General features: G+C 38.8%; 1 protein-coding gene and 1 non-coding gene across 3 annotated transcripts; both read left to right on the top strand.

Annotated features, from left to right (window-relative positions):
• The first annotated feature begins 996 nt into the window (after positions 1 to 996).
• Positions 997 to 1,069, top strand: trnav-uac (transfer RNA valine (anticodon UAC)). The gene has a single exon. It is a non-coding gene; the product is annotated as a tRNA-Val (tRNA).
• A 5,664-nt stretch (positions 1,070 to 6,733) lies between these two features.
• On the top strand, positions 6,734 to 16,284 carry creb1b (cAMP responsive element binding protein 1b). 2 transcript variants are annotated; one of them, XM_015000049.2, is made up of 8 exons: positions 6,734 to 6,957; positions 9,015 to 9,127; positions 9,299 to 9,445; positions 9,541 to 9,641; positions 9,877 to 10,031; positions 10,832 to 11,020; positions 11,180 to 11,333; positions 12,129 to 16,284. In XM_015000049.2, exons 2-8 carry the CDS (start codon positions 9,023 to 9,025, stop codon positions 12,271 to 12,273), a joined length of 996 nt encoding a protein of 331 aa, XP_014855535.1. In that variant the 5' UTR covers positions 6,734 to 6,957; positions 9,015 to 9,022; the 3' UTR covers positions 12,274 to 16,284. The 2 variants fall into 2 exon arrangements, with proteins under 2 accessions (XP_014855535.1, XP_087866839.1); XM_088010713.1 differs by lacking the exon at positions 6,734 to 6,957 and adding an exon at positions 6,976 to 7,795.
• The last annotated feature ends 541 nt before the right edge of the window (positions 16,285 to 16,825 follow it).

Genomic DNA, 16,825 nt, shown 5'->3' with positions numbered 1-16,825 from the left:
GTTTTTCAAAACAACATACATAATATTTTATTTTGAAGTGTTGATTTTATTTTTGAACCCTTATTTATATGTAAAGTGTAGATTTTATTTTTGAAACCTTATTTATTGTAAAGTGTAGATTTTATATTTGAACCCTTATTTATATGTAAAGTGTAGATTTTATTTTTGAAACCTTATTTATTTTGAAGTGTTGATTTTATTTTTGAAACCTTATTTATTTTGAAGTGTTGATTTTATTTTTGAAACCCCTTATTTATTGTAAAGTGTAGATTTTATTTTTGAACCCTTATTTATATGTAAAGTGTAGATTTTATTTTTGAAACCTTATTTATTGTAAAGTGTTGATTGTCAGAAAGACCTTAGACATGAATTGCCTCATACGGGGATTGAACCAATGACCTCAGCATTACCAGCACCGTGCTCTAACCTGCTGAGCTAACCTACCTTACAAACTGTTGAGTTTCCATGGATTTAAGAAGAACTTACATGATCTTACCACAATGAAGATTTGATAAAAGTGCTTATATTCTAATGTTTTTCAAAACAACATACATAATATTTTATTTTCCAGAGATTTTGTATTTTTAAGTGTTGATTGTATTTTTGAACCATTATTTATTTTGAAGTGTTGATATTATTTTTGAACCATTTTTAATTTTCAAGTGTTGATTGTATTTCACAGATATTTTTTTATTTTAATGTGTTAATTGTATTTTTGAACCATTTTTTTTTTGTAAGTATTGATTTTATTTTATAGCCATTTAGTCTCTGTAGAACCATTTGTCTCTGCTAATGACATCTTCAATACAATTTTTTGATCCCAGGCTTAGTTTATGGACTGTAATGTGAAATTAGGCACAAGTCTGACAGTTTGTTCACCAAGTTACTGTGCTCTCTGAGAGGATCTGTAAGTATTTGACATTGTTCCATGCCCATTGTTGACGTTAGTCTCTAACAAAATGTGGATCATCTACCAGGAACACTGCAAAGAGCTGAGTTTCTGTAGTGTAGTGGTTATCATGTTTGCTTTACACGCAAAAGGTCTCTGGTTCGAAACCAGACAGAAACAGATTTTGCATGTTCTATTCATCACAGGTGTTTACTAAAGGTCAACAAGGGTTCTGTGGTGTCATGGTCTGTACTCAGAATCCAGGCATCTGAGTGCAAACCTCAGATGAAATTTTCATGTTGCATCTCACATCATCAACTTTGGAACCTCAAACTGAAACAAAGCAGAGAAGTTCAGTTCCTGTAGTGTAGTGGTTATCATGTTTGCTTTACATGCAAAAGGTCTTTGGTTCGAAACCAGACAGAAACTGTTTTTGTAGGTTATACATCTCTTGGGGTGCAGTGAGACAACAAGAGCCTTCCTCTTTTGTGATGGTTCATTTGCCAATCGACTTCAATGTAGGCTTCTTTGAAATCCAAGCTACTTTACTTCAATTACCAATTGGCAGTTCTATGGCGTAATGCACATGTGTCAAACTCAAGGCCCGCCGGCCACATGTGGCCCCCCAGCATTTTATAGGCCATGGAAACTCAAATGTAATATTTAAAACTTCAATACATAAAATCAGTTATTTAACAATATGAGGTGGTGTTTAATTTATTTATTTTTAACATTGTATTTTTATACATTTATGCTGGGGGTGCCCAAGTCTAGTTTTCCAGAGCTACCATCTGCAGCTTTAGATGCATTCCTTCTCTAACACACCTGGACCATTGACTCATTACAAACCTCTACAGAACTGAATGAGGGAAGTCAACCTTTTGTCTGGGGTGTGTTTTAGCAGGGATGCACTCCTAATTTATACCGTCAATGTGGCCCATTGAGGGTGGCCAATATGCTGAAGTGGCCCTGGGTGAAATTGAGTTTGACACCCCTGAGTTAGGGGTTGGTAACATATATCGGCGTTTTCACAAAAGAGACGTTCTTCACTGTCCATGTGAATACATTCACTCTGGAATGTTTTGGCTCCCCTAAAACGGCGCCTTCATGTGGATGTGGGGCAGAAACGGCTAAATGTTTTTGTTGTGTACTTATGCAGCATGTTATCTAATCCAGAGGACTCCAAAGCACTTTACGTCGTTCATCCATTTGTGGTAACCACTCAGATGAGCTGTGGCTCTCTGCAGTTCCTCCAAAGTTGCCCTGGGCCTCTCAGCTGTTTTTTTCAGAGTAAGGCTCTCCTAAATGTGAAAGCTGTGGCTAACTTTCCTTCCACTTCCTTCAGTGAGGTTTGTATGTTTTGACAAAACATGAAAAAACGTAACATAAAGTGCGTCCTGTTTCGTCTCACATGTCCTGCAGAAAGACGCGGTTCTACCTGAGAAGCCTCCCGGGTCGTAGTTCCTCTGGAGGCTAAAAGAGGGGAAGTGGAAGCTTGGACTCCAGCTCATTTGGCTTCATTAATCACTAACTGCATGGCGAGCAGCGCAGAGGGAAGACGAAGGCCCCGGAGCTACTGGATGCAACAGCAAACCGTGTGCAGCCATGTTCACCTTTGGAAGTCCACAGGCATGGCAACATGGATCAGGACACGCTGACAGTGATAGTGCTGCCAACGACCATCTTGTGTTAAAGACGCAGCGGACTTAAACGTGACCAAAGATTTAACTTTCTAACATAAACTCAAAACAGTTTTTACAGGCCAGTCAGATGCTAACACACTTCAAATACGACAATCAGACTGGCGTTTTGGTTGTTACTTTACCATCGGATCATGGTATTGTAACATGTATAAAATCCTGCAGAACTTTTTTTTTCTTTACTATCTCTCATGAAATCACATTAAACTTTTTCTGTTACACATAAGTTAGTACTCACCCCCCAAAAAATTATCTAATAACTTTATGGCTTTACGTGTCTGAAAGTTTAGTTCACAATATTTGAATTAAGTGGAGGCAGGCCTGCGGATGTATTTTATAAGTCAACACTTCAGGCATGCTGCTTCTCTGAATTACATCATGGAGAAATCAGCCTAGATATCAGGAGGAGATAGATGGACCTTCACATGTTTGGTTGATCCCTGGGAGCAATTTCCACCTACCTACCGCGTTCATCTAAAATACACCAGTTCTGTAGGAGGAATAGGCCAAAATTCCAACAAACTGTGTGGAAATCATTCAAGGCGTACAGCTTAAAAGGCAATCCTGCCAAATATTACAGAAATCTGACTTTGCAGGGACATTACGCAATTTATCTTTGAAAATCCTTTCTTATGGAATCTGGCATTTAGCAGCTAGAAATACTTCTTGTTATCTTTTACGGTCCTAAAACAGGAGAAGTTTAATCTGATAATGTGAGACGATGAGAATTTTTTTAATTTTTTTTGCATGCCTTAATATCTGATTTCAACTGTATTTCTAGACATGAGACGTTATGTTTTAGCATTAGAACATAGCTTTTACAAATACAGCTATTATATTAAGATATTGTCGAGCAGGAGGAAAAATTCCAAAGTGTTAAAAAGCTTTAATCCGAGAGCTTCCTCTAACACATCCAGCCTCTCCTCCTCAGACTAAAATTGTCTCCTGCACCCCCTCCACCCTCCTTTTACTCCATGTTTTTTTTTTTCCCGACCCCCACCCCCACCTCCTTCTTTTATAACTGACTACAAATTTACTGCTGGTCATTACAGAGGCAGGGTCAATTCCCCAAACAATGTGTTTGGTGCCACCATAAAAAGGGTGTTTTTTACGGCATGTAGCAGTAAAATGCTATTAAACAGATAAAACACCTGCAACGAGCATCAGGAGGATTATAAAAAGAATTGCCTTGATAAACTCCACGTATCTGCGAGATGGCACAGCAGCAGTTCTGGCCGGGGGATGGAGGGGGATTGCATGTGCTGCTGAACACATGGAAGAAGACGGGCCTGCATGACTCTGCAGCGCCACCATGTGAGCAGACGTGGAGGACCAGGCTGAGAAGGAATATATCGAAACGGGAGGCGAGATGTGTCAAAAAGGGGGCAATGTTAAAGATAAATCCAGTGGCATGTTCTTGAACACTAAATGTACACTGACAGAGAAAATATGGTGTAGTATTTAAATATGTCCAAAAGTGGACAATAAAAAAATATTGGCTAATAAGGTTAATGACGTCACAAGAGCTAAACCCCCCACATAGAAATCACTATATAGACATATCTATGTTAGATGTTACATACATGTCACATGTGAACACACAGGAAAGGACGGACCGAATATGTGTTAGACATATATACCACAAGTTATATGAAATCTATAAATCTTACAATAATGCAGGAAAACACAATGAAACGAAACAAATTTGATTTTGTAATGTTGCGTGCATCAATCTGTTGTCACTTCTGCTTCAGCTGTGGATTTTTAAAAAAATGCATGGTAAACATGAACACAGAACATATTCGTTACAGTGGAAGCAACTCGCATTTTTATATGAAGTGTCCAAACACTGGATGCCATCAGACGCAAAGCTGAGATCTTTGTTTTCTTTTTTTTTTTTTTGTCACTGAATAACCACAGACCGTCCAAACTCAGAACCTTCCCATTCCACTTTCGTGTGTCTTCATGTTTACAAAAACGTCTCAAAATCCACGGATAATTCTAATATTCTGCTCAAATTTATACAGCCGTACAACTGAACACCTTCGAGAAAGGACCTGGATTCAAACCTTTTAAGTAAAGAGGGAAATGATATATACAAACTTAAGTAATGATCTGTTGCCAAATGCATTTTATGATGTCACCATGTGTGAGAGGAAGCTTTTGGGGAGTTTTGATCTTGCTTAAATAGCAACTTGAAACAAAACCGAACCTGGCATGTCGACAAAATTATATAAGATGAGTTCTATTGATTTCCCGAAAAGGTTGGCGTGTGGCTTTAATAATGGCTGATTCTCTGGTGTCCACTAAAGGCGAAATAAAACGAACCATAAACATAGCTTCAGGCTAACTCGCTCAGTATTTCACAGAAGTATCGGCTGAAAAGTATCCCCATATCCTCTGCAGCACATTCATTCATCACTCGCTCATTTTGCATGAATTACTGCATCGTTGGAGAGCTGCGGCCCTGCTGAGTTGTTAAAGAAGCTTGGCCTGCCTTTAAGGGAGCCCTCAGGTTGTCTGCATCGGAGGCGCTGGTGTCTCTATAGGGATTACATCATGTGAGATTGCTAACCAATCAAATACGTTGATGCGATAGTCACTGAATCAGAGGTGCTAAGATATCCTTGAAAATGAAATTGACTCGACAAACCTTGTGAGCTGAGGGGAGTGCTCTATAAAATGTGCCACATCAGCCTTCTTAGCTTCTGTGTGTCTTCATTCTTCTCTCCCAAACTGCTTTGCCTCACCTTTCAATTCTGTGGTGAACCCTTTTGCTTTTGTACCTTTTTTATTTGCCAATTGACTTTCCCAGAATAAACTTTACTACAGCACTCGTTAGAGAACATTCTCCTTTCATGGCGTAGCATAGCATTTATGCATATTTTTTTGTGTTCTTCAGTTTCTGAAAAAACAACAACTGAATTTTGGATTTTCATTAGCCAAATAGATTTCAATGTAATCTATATCTGTCAAAATGAAGAGAAATAAACAATTAAAAGACATTGCAATGTGTGTATTTAGTCCATATAAAATATGACTCATTTTTTGAATTTATCTACTGAGACATATTAACTTTTTGATGACATTCTAACTTAAAAAAAAAAGTGAAGCAGGAAATCTATTCATATACATATGTTTGCAAGTTATTGAATTAATTCTGGCTGAAATTTTCAAAACTGATCCAGACTGATTCTGTTTTTCATAAAAACCTGCAACTTGTTGAAGTACGTTGGTCTTATGCTGCCACCTAGTGGAAACAGTTATGGTTGCACAAAGTGTTCCATTTCACAGAAATGAGGTTGATATCGTCACCTACCTAAAATAAAAGTCTGTCATTTTGTGCCAAAGGTGACTTTTGCAAAATAAATAGATAAGAACCCGCATTTCCAAAAGATTATTCAGGCAAATTAAAAAAAGAAAAAACATGAGCAGAATGTTGTTTTGTCTCAAAGCAGAATATATAATGTTTTTATCCTGATCTGCTGTTATAAATGTGATCTCTTGTGTGAATAAAACATGTCTACCACATTTTTGTATTAATCAGGGAGAACGTAAAAGATCTTTGAACATTTTAGGTGAATAGCTTCAAAAAATGGATTGCTTAGGATCACAACCATCAGCATGTGTGTTTAAGGAACACAAATAAACCCACAATTTCACAATTTTTAACTGGTTGTAATAATGATTATTTTGAATGTAATATCCATGATCTTCTTGGTAATATCAGAATTTTACTTTATGGCTTTTTTTCGATTGCATGTATTTTTTGATGACACAACTCTTGAAATGTTGCTAGCATGCCTAAAAATCACTGACAGCAGTAGTCTTCCTCGAACTCTAAAATAATAATAATAATATGAACTAATATTATTATTGTTATTATAATAATATTACGTTATTACAATTATTATTATTATTATTATTATTATTATTATTATTATTATTATTATTATTATTATTTATAATAATAATAATAATAATAATAATAATAATAATAATAATAACTTAACTTCACCGTGATTTATGTGTTTTTTTTTAGATACACATGTATATGATTTTGTGTGTGTGTGTGTGTGTGTGTGTTTTTCCTCCATGTTAAACTAAAATCAAAAATATTCCTGACGCGCCATCCAGGCGGCGAGTGTCGTCATGATCCGGATGTCCTCGGGATTTCCCGGGCTTCTTCGTCGATGCTTCGTTTGTTTCCGGTCAGCGTCGCCATCTGCTTTCTCGTCCTTCTCCAATCTCCGTGTTGTTGTTCCCGGTGACGCGGCGGAGGTGTAGCCTGACGCGGGCTCTTACGTGTCGGCCAGAATAAAAGTGGAGCTCCGGAGACCCGGGAGTGACGAAAGGGTGTCTGTATCGGTAAGGAGGAAGGGACGTCCGGGGTTCAGAGGGACGGGAGGTGGCCGCTGAAAGTGTCGGTTTGGTCGGGTTCGGTCCGAAGGAAACAAAGAGATCATGGCGCCGCGGTGTGTTTGTAGCAGGATGGAGGGAGGGGAGGCTGCGGCTGTTTGGGAGAATCTGAGGACCCGAGCCGCGTTGACAGTGAAGCAAGGCGGCCACTTTGTTTGTTAACACATTATAAACTGTTAATGCGTCATTATCGCGCTCAACTGCCAAAGGCTGCTACAGTGTAAACGCCGCTACATGCGCAAATTTTTGCGCCGTTTTCTAAAAAGGTGCAATGAAAATCACTCGATATACTCAGTTTGTTTCCTCCAACTTTTAACCGTTTATTTTATTGCCCTCTAAAACGTTTTCACCACGCCCCGTCTTCAAACAGCTCTGTTATTATTCTTTTTCCATCCATGAAGTTTTCTCCGTTAGAGCCCTCCTGTTTGGCCGACTCTAAAAACATGAAGATTTTTTTTCTTTTCTTTGTAGCGCTTAATCATTTTCTCTGTCGCACAGCGTTTTCATTTTGTTTTGGGGGGGAAAAAACATCTCCTGGGACGTAAACCTTTCGCCTTGGGTGGGGGGCGTTGCCCGGCCATGTGGCTGGGCTGTCACTCGCAGAGCGTCCAAGTGATTTTTGAAAAGCAGAGGGAGAAATGTGTAAAGCCAATCATGCGGCGGAGAGACGCTACGCACAGTGTGAGATCACCGAGAACAGGGAACAACACGTTCCAGATCAGCAGCGGCCTCAGCACACCTACTGATCACCGGAGTCAGATTTACATCGACAGGCTGCTTCTGATTGGTATTATTTCAAAACGCAGGCCTCGGATCTGGCTCAGCTTGTCAGAGCGTTCTTATATTTTACATTTCAGTTCCTAATTTACAAAAAATAAATAAATAAAAACAGAGTCCATATGTGGATAATTTAATTTCTGATGTGTAAATGTTTGTCATTTGTATGTCCTTTTATGTTACTTTACTAATAAAAAGACCTACTAGGCAGTCATATTCAATTCCAAAAATCTGAATTGCCTGTTTTTGTTTGTTTGTTTGTTTGTTTGTTTGTTTTTTAAACCATAATCCTGGATGACAGGGGTGTCACTAAGCCTATTTTAGGGGGGCTGAAGCCCTCCAAAATAGTGTGGTGTTTCTTTTTTTTTTCCCCCCTTCTAGTTTTTTCCCCCCATTATTTCACAAAGCTGTCAATACACTTTGAGACAACACAGTGCTCTGGTTATATGCTATGGTTGCTTAAAACATGTACATTGTAAAGTATCTCTGTTAAATCTTTCCTCAAAAGTGAAAAGCTGAGGGCTAAGCCCCCCTTGTCCTTAAAAGAGCAGTATTATGCATTTTCCAGACACATAGTGCCATTTCATTAGCACAATCAAGTAACTATTTTACCTTCAGTTGTTATAAAATTGTGACATAACAAAACAATATATATAAATATGATATAAAAGAGATTTTACTTCCTGAATTAATTAGTTGAAATTGCACCTCTGTCTCTTTAAAAACTCTTGCTCTTTCTGTAAAGCTCAACAAAGTAAATTTCACTTGATATTGCCTCTTTAAAGCCTAGTGACGCCCCTGATGAATGCGCTTAATTTTTTTATTTTTTTTTTCGATTAAAACCATCCCCAAAGGGTGAAGAAATGGAAAAGCACCTTAAAATAAATTAGTCTTTTGGCTCATTATGTGTCTGAAAAACCCAACGATGGGCCGATCTATGAATTATCCACGAAGGTAACAAGGTTGCATCACAGATCCTACACCATACTACACAAACTGGTGTAGTATTTAAAGGTCTCTTGACACTTTGATCATATTAAAGTGGATTTGCCTCACAAATACTTATTTGAAAGAATAGTGAAATTTTGGGAAAGGAAAAAAAAACCCAAAGTAATATTTCTTAACTTGAACATTTTTCCCCCAAGGATGCCAATAAATGTAGATAGACCAAGAGATTCTCCTCAAAAGCTCAGTTTTCACCCACTTCGGCTCTGATTTCCCGTCCTCAGCTTCGCCAATGAAGATGGAGCCAGCAGCCGAGACTCAGCAGGCGGCGGACACTGCTGTGACTGAGACAGAGAGCCAGCAGATCACCCCGGCACAGATCGCCACTTTAGCACAGGTAACACGAGACAGTCGGACGCTTTCTGCTGTTTGGAGCGCAGAGTCTGTGCTCCTTAAGGCTGGATTATGTATCGAGTGACAGGAGGTGTTGACTGACACTAATTTGGACTTCTGCAAATTTCACGCCGGCTCCCATCGAACAGAATGCTGTCACACCTCTGCGTTTAAGGTATCCATGACAGCAGGACACGCCTCGGCAACGGGTCCCACCGTAACGCTGGTGCAGCTTCCAAATGGACAGACGGTCCAGGTTCATGGAGTCATTCAGGCCGCACAGCCGTCCGTCATCCAGTCCCCCCAGGTCCAGGCTGTGCAGGTAAAACATGCTTTGAGTTGAAGTGGGGCAATAATGTCCAGGACGTTGAGTTTAATCCATGCACCATGTTTTGTTTATTTATTTGTTGAATTTAGATCTCCACTATAGCTGAAAGTGAAGACTCTCAGGAGTCAGTCGACAGCGTGACGGACTCCCAGAAGCGCAGAGAGATTCTATCGCGGCGTCCATCATACAGGTAACCCAGAATGGCCAGGAGGACTCAGAATAATGCCAGATGATGCTAATGTTTTTGCATAAATTCATGTTTTCCAGGACTGGCTCAGGTTTAGCTTTTTACTCCCTTTACTATTTAGCTTCGTGTATTGGTCAGTGAATTTGCTGCAATAACTCTAGCTTACCTCTTATTGTGTTTAATCTGTACCAAGAAACCTGCGGTTGTGAATTCTCACAACTGTTTCCTGTCTCAAAAGGAAAATCCTGAACGACCTTTCGTCCGACGCGCCAGCGGTCCCTCGAATCGAGGAGGAAAAGGCCGAGGAGGACTCGTCTGCTGCCGCAGCTACGCCCGCCATCACCACCGTTACCGTGCCGACACCCATCTACCAGACCAGCAGTGGACAGTACAGTAAGTGTCAGCTGGCTTGGTGTGTGTACAGTTTGTCTCTAAATAGGAAACGGGAAAGCAAATCGTCTTTTTTGCCAAAATAGACTGTCGCACGTAGGCGTGCACGATATATCGGCACTAATGTCGGTATCGGCCGATATTAGTAATTTTTTTAAATTATCGGGTTTGGCCTGATATTGACAACCAATATAAATTTTTTATCTTGTTTCCTTTTTTTTTCTGTAGGAGGACCTAGAGGGGTTGTGAAATGTACATAATATCTGCAAATATCGGTTATTGGCCATAGCAGCGATATTATCAGATATCAAAATCAGTCCACATTTTTTATATCGCTGCATCTAAAATCACGTCAAATGTTACTGCTGCATCCTTTCTTTGCCTTTTAAAGCCGTGAACTTCTGCAATCTCCATTACCTGATGTACTTTAGGTTTCATTTCTGTTAGAACAAAGATTATCATCTGCCTGGATAAAGAATACGCCATTAAGCATACACAAGAGAATTAAGTGGAAAAAAAAAATTACTTCCAGAAGGTGACTAAGGTAAAAAAAAAAAAAAAAAAGTTGTGAATGAAATGAAAGACTGACATTCTCTTTTACTTGCCAATATTATTTACAAAAAATAAAAGTAGAAATAAAAAATAAAGTAAAACTAGAGATAAACAGAAATAATAATAAAAATAAAATCAGAATCAAAATTACCAGACCACAGTACAGACTTGTACTGAGATAGAAATACCTGTTCTTGTTTCTCATTTGCTCTTTATGTTTTCTTATGTCATCTGTCCCTCCAACCGTACAGTTGCGATCACGCAGGGCGGAGCCATTCAGCTGGCCAATAACGGCACAGATGGAGTTCAGGGCCTTCAGACTCTGACCATGACCAACGCTGCTGCAGCGGCCGCCCAGCCGGGAACCACCATCCTGCAGTACGCACAGACCAGCGACGGCCAGCAGATACTGGTTCCCAGTAACCAGGTGGTGGTCCAAGGTGAGTGCTGGATCCTTTGTCTTATTATTATTATTTATTTTTTTATTAATTCCTGAGGAACCTTTGATATTTTCTGTTGTTAGATTCCAGTTATCCTTAAGCGGATTTATTACAAAATAAGGTTTAAAACGCTTTTTCTTTTTAACTCAACACATACAGCCACCTCAGGCGATGTTCAGGCCTATCAAATCCGAGCGGCTCCAGCCAACACCATCACCTCTGGCGTTGTCATGGCGTCCTCTCCCGCCCTCCCGACACAAGGAGCCACAGAAGAAGTCACCAGAAAACGGGAAGTCCGACTCATGAAGAACAGGTATGAGCAGCGGACGGACGGCCATCTTTGCGTTGGAGTAATGCCTTAAAGCAGGAGTATTATGTAGAATCGATTTTTTTGAGCTTTACATCATGTTATGATGTTATTCGCTCATCACATTCATACCTGGAGGGTGTCCTTGATTATTTCATGCATATTTGAGAAATCCTTTAATCTCCTGTGTCAATCGTTCAGCTGTACAAATCGCCTGGTTGCACGTAGCACCGTTTTTGAGACCCAGCTCCAAGCTTCCACCTCACAGAGCATTCAGCTCCTTCAGACTAGCCAGCAGCAATTAGCAAACACCTGGTGGACCTGTTCATCAGCCGGGCTCAGTATATGAGCCACGTCTCAATGCAACGCTGGTAAAAACGTTGCTAAATGGTTAATAGAGGACGGAGTTTTGGAAAGACCCAAAATTCTTAAAGCGACAGAGGCCCATTTTAAATTACAAAGTCAAATTTCTTCCAAGTCGTATTTGATATGTACAGAATTTTTTTTAAACAACTGAAGTTAACATAGCTACTTGATAGTGCCATGTTTTAGCACTATGTGCCTGGATAACACGTGATACTGCCCCTTTAAGAAAAAACCCAGAGTTGTTTTAACTGGAAAATGGGCCACAATAGTAAACAGGATGACTAGTGTGCTAGCTTTATAACAGGCTCTCGATTAAGATTCACTGCAGATTTAAAAATGGGTCCCGTCTTTATTGTTGCTGTCATCCCGTCAAGCCCTTTTCGCACAGACTAGCCAGTATGAAAAAAACAAACCTGTGTCTCGTCCTTCCTACAGAGAGGCAGCCCGGGAATGTCGCAGGAAGAAGAAGGAGTATGTTAAATGTCTGGAGAACAGAGTCGCCGTCCTGGAGAACCAAAACAAGACGCTAATCGAAGAACTGAAAGCACTTAAGGATCTTTACTGTCATAAATCCGAGTAGCTCGTGTCCTGAGCACAGAGCCGGGCCAAGTAGTTTTCTGGTTTCCTTCAAATGCTCTGACTGTTTGATTCTGGCCTTCCAATCTACTCATGGCTGGCCTGTTTTGTTTTTGCGTTTGTTTGTTTCTTTGTTGTTGTTTTTTACCCAATAAGGTCCACCCTTATGACCTTTTCTTCAACAGTACTATACATTTTGACAACATAAAGTAGTGTGCTGTCATTGGGATCACTAGGGAAAGCATGAGAGAAGTGCCATCTAAGACGTGGCACTCTAAACTAATAGCCAGAATCCTGTTGAACATTATTTAATTTGGTGCTGGATGCTGCTGAGATCAGCATGCCGTCGTGGTTTCAAGCCACCGCCCACATTCGTTTGTGCGTCGTTGCGTTTGTGCTCTTTGTTGTGATTCTTCTTCTGTCGTGTTGAAAAAAGGTGCCTGAGTCAAACGATGCCATGGAAATACAAGCTGTAGATTTTGTTTTCGACGTAGGCGCTTGATTTCTACGCTTTGCCGTAGCTCGGGGGGTTAGATCCTGGGACGGACCGCGCATTTCAGATCATGTCTTCTAAACGTTTCTGAGCTGTTCATCATCACTTGGCCTCACTGGACTCGAGGAAAGTTTGTGTTTACTGTGCAAGCAATAATGTCTTTTGAAGTTTATCGCTGTTTAGCCCAACATAGTTAGAAACGCCTCCAAGACGCCGCCTTTTTATTCAGCTGGAAAATATATTTATGATTTATATATTTTTTTTTCTTTATCAACATTTTATGACATATGAAACGGCCCCAATGTAAAATGTTTTACTGGTTGGGGTGTATCTAAGCTGGGACTCTAACCTTGACGAGAATTATGCCTTACAGATCAGTCTCCAACTAAATGGGGAAAACTAATTGAGATTTGCTACCAACACCCAATACTGTAGGACAGTTGTGGTGTAACAAAACAAGTGTCTGCTCTGTTGTGTATTGTATATATTTATTAACCTCCCTACCTGTAAGTACTAGGAATATGCCAGTGAAGGTTTTTTTTTTTGCCTGCAAAACTGATCTGAGTCATTTAAATACAGGCATTTGGCAATATTTACACACCATTCGAAACTTAACATGAATCAACGCCGTGTGCGGTAAAATAAAGCACTACATTTCATAAGAATTACATCGTCCACATCATTGCTTGAGCAGCATTCAACTGACAAACGATGCTCATGTTGACAGATTTTCTTTCTCTCTCTCTCTTTTTTTTTTTTTTTTTTTTTTTTGCCAACTGGAGAAACTAGCAAGCCTCAATATGCTCCTCCAACCAGTTAGCTAGGTTTGGAAAGCTAATGTAATGTTCTAAAACTGCACCACTGAAACATGCATAACTTTATCGTTTGTTTATAAACATATGTCTTCGTAAACAGCCTCATAAGCCCACACATTTCTTCTGCTGACAGTGTTTTCATGAGGTGCGGTTTGCTAATGGTGGCATTTTCTATGTGACTTGTTGAATCTGGTGGTGAACGATATCAGCGTGGTTCCAAATAATCAGGTGCGGACAAAATGTTGTGCATCATAACATTTAATGAGTAGTGTTTCAACTGCTCTCTCTCTCCCAGGACGGCTTTACTCCCTTTTTAGCTTTCGCCGTCGTTGTCGTACGCCGTGGTGGGAGTGCTGGCTAGAAGATTGAGGAAAAGGTACAGAAAACACAAGTATCCTGAGTTTAGTTGTGAGATAGAAGGTGTTAGATTAACAATCATTTGGGAAATAATATAAAAATAATATTTTTGTTCAATTTTTGCCTATTTTTCGCACGAAAAATAGAAAACTGAATAATAGTCCATTTGGACTGCTAGTTGGTAATCGGAACCCAAACAAAATTTCCGGGGATATTTTTTTGTGATCTTATGGTTGAAGTGGCTGTTTCTTCATGTTAACCTCTTATGTTACTTGTTACATCTCCAGATATATATATAAAAAAAAAAAAAAAGTGTGAAACGATGCCTTTTAAAGCAGAACAGCACAACCTAGAACAGTTTCAAAAAAATAGGTTTGAAATGTAAATTTGAAATCTATAACCTGTTGTTATTTCAGATAACTGTACAAAATTATTTTATAAATTCCTCTTTGTTTTTCTCACTTTTGTATTATTTTGACTTTTTTTTATTTCAGTCAAATAGTCATGTAAATGTAATAAATTGCTGTTATTTTATTTTGTAGCAAATTGAATCTAGAAATGCAATTTGTTACAATTTCTTGAAAATAACACAAGTTGTATATTACATCCTATTGGAATGAGAACCCTTGTGTGTGTGTGTGCGTGCGTGTGTGTGTGCGTGCGCGCGTGTGTGTGTGTGTGCGCGCGTTGAGAAGAAACTCGTATGTGATTGTCTATATTTTATATTACTGTACATAAACTCTACAGCATGTGTAGACCTCATATATTTCAGTTTATTTGACAAATGTTTTTATGACTTGTACGGAGAGACAAAAAAAAAGCAAAATAAGAGAAAACTTTGCATATTTGTAATATACATTAGTATATAATTCAAAGCAATGTATTATTGTATGTGTGCATTGACATGTCCCTCCTGGCCAACCAGCGTAATGGCAGCTAGTGAATGAGGAACGGCCTGTGTTGGAGGTGTTTGATTTTCTTTTTGGATCAGCTGTGTTTGTAGAAAAAGAGTAAATGTGTTTGAAAGACGTCTGGCCACAACACAGAAGTCAATCGGATCTACTCTTGTCAATCTGTGAATGTTTCTGTTTCGAGCTTTATATATAAATCTTTTACGTGTAAACTGCTCCAACGCCAAATCTTTTTATATATGGATTAGAAACTTATCAAATGAAAGCACAACGCTCCGCCCCAAACGCCAACCCCTTGAGTCTTTATTTTTTTCTTAATTCGATTTTATCTGCGTTTATTTCGGTTAATTTTGTCATTGGTTTTGTTTGCACTTGAATGGAAAATGACTGGAATATCACTCCATCCACAAACCAACTCGGTGAACGAGGTGAAAATAACAAAAAAACATTTAGATTTTTAGTTTGGTCTAAAAACATCACAGCATTATAAAGTTAAGTCTCAACCTTCTGTGTTGACCTAAAAAAAGTTTGACCATTTAAAATTATTTGTTTATAAAAATAACCTCAGTTTTGACAAACAGACATTGTGGTTTGATTTGAAATTACCCAACAATGGTACCTGAGTCCTGTGACAACGTAGAAATAAAATAATTCAGCCAAGTGACTTTTTTTTCTTTTTTTTTACCTATTACTTCTCAATGTTAAATCATCTTTCTTTACTGTAAATTTTTCTCAAATTAGTTTCAAGGCATTAAAAAAGGTTTTGGACAAGTGAAAGCACTAATAGTAACTTTAATCATCAGATTAGCATGTAATATAGCTTTTACATCCCGTTTTGCTTTACAGTGTGGCGTAATGGATCAATGTAAAGACGAGACATATTCATTAAGTTTACTGTCCTTTTTGGATCGATGGGAATGAGGTGAACTTTATATATACGAGTTTTGATAATTCACACAGAGTGTCAAAATCAGTATCACAATATGTACGTTGTGTTCAGGGCTTCTTTTCACTGAATGATATTTGAGTTACTCTAAAATGTGTACTTTTGAAGGAAAAATAAAAATAATTGCCACCCCCCTTTGTGATTCACACATCCAGTGCTGGTGCTAAATAAGACCTTGTGGCATGATTATGTGTTATTTTTACTTACAGACTTACATTGTGTGAAACTCGGTGCCAGACTTGTTTATACCTATTTGCCATATAAATATGAAATGCATCATTTTTATTGTGATCAATGTAATGATCTGAACATACATCTCATTTGTTGTACAGCCTCCGCTAAAGACAAGGTTACAAAATGTCACTTTTCATGTAGTTTGTTTTAACACAGACACGTTATAACATCGTACCTGCCCAAAATTTCAAAGTGCTGTTACTCTGATATACATCACTCTTTTGTAAACAACTGCGTCTTAATAAACTGCTCAAAAATAGTCCATTGTATTTTTTTTTATTTTTGTATTTATTCCATGGCAGTGAACAACTGCACATTACCACAGATATAATTATTTTTGATTAACTGGATTATGTTGCAATATTAGTCTACACTGAAAAAAAAACCATCTCCAACACTCACTGTTAAAACGACTTTACAACCTGATAAAGAAGGCTGGTTATGTTCTGGGTACGACTGGGGAATCTCTGGAGATTGTGGTGTGTAGAAAGATTCATCATGCACAACTCGAGAATCCTCTTCATAAGACTGTCAACAATGGAGTGTCTTCTTCAGAGCCAACTGATATAGTTGATATAGTATCTGCTCTGTTCCTCACTGGGTGGGACGTGAACAGCAGCAGCTATGGCAAACTCTCTACTGACCTGCAGTGAACAGTCGACCACAGCCTCAAGGCACATTCAACAATGAGAACCTTGACGTTCTGGTTCTGATAAACCCAAATATTTAATTTTGACTAACAGAAATTAAGTAATTTGACTCCACTGCGCCCCATCAGCTATATCTCCTCACTGCATCAG

Source organism: Poecilia mexicana, unplaced genomic scaffold, assembly GCF_051168715.1.
Source record: "Poecilia mexicana isolate PSO_F unplaced genomic scaffold, ASM5116871v1 scaffold_2, whole genome shotgun sequence".
NCBI classification, from domain to species: domain Eukaryota; kingdom Metazoa; phylum Chordata; class Actinopteri; order Cyprinodontiformes; family Poeciliidae; genus Poecilia; species Poecilia mexicana.
The sequence above is the reverse complement of the archived record's forward strand: the minus strand, read 5'-3'. Positions and strand labels throughout refer to the sequence as shown.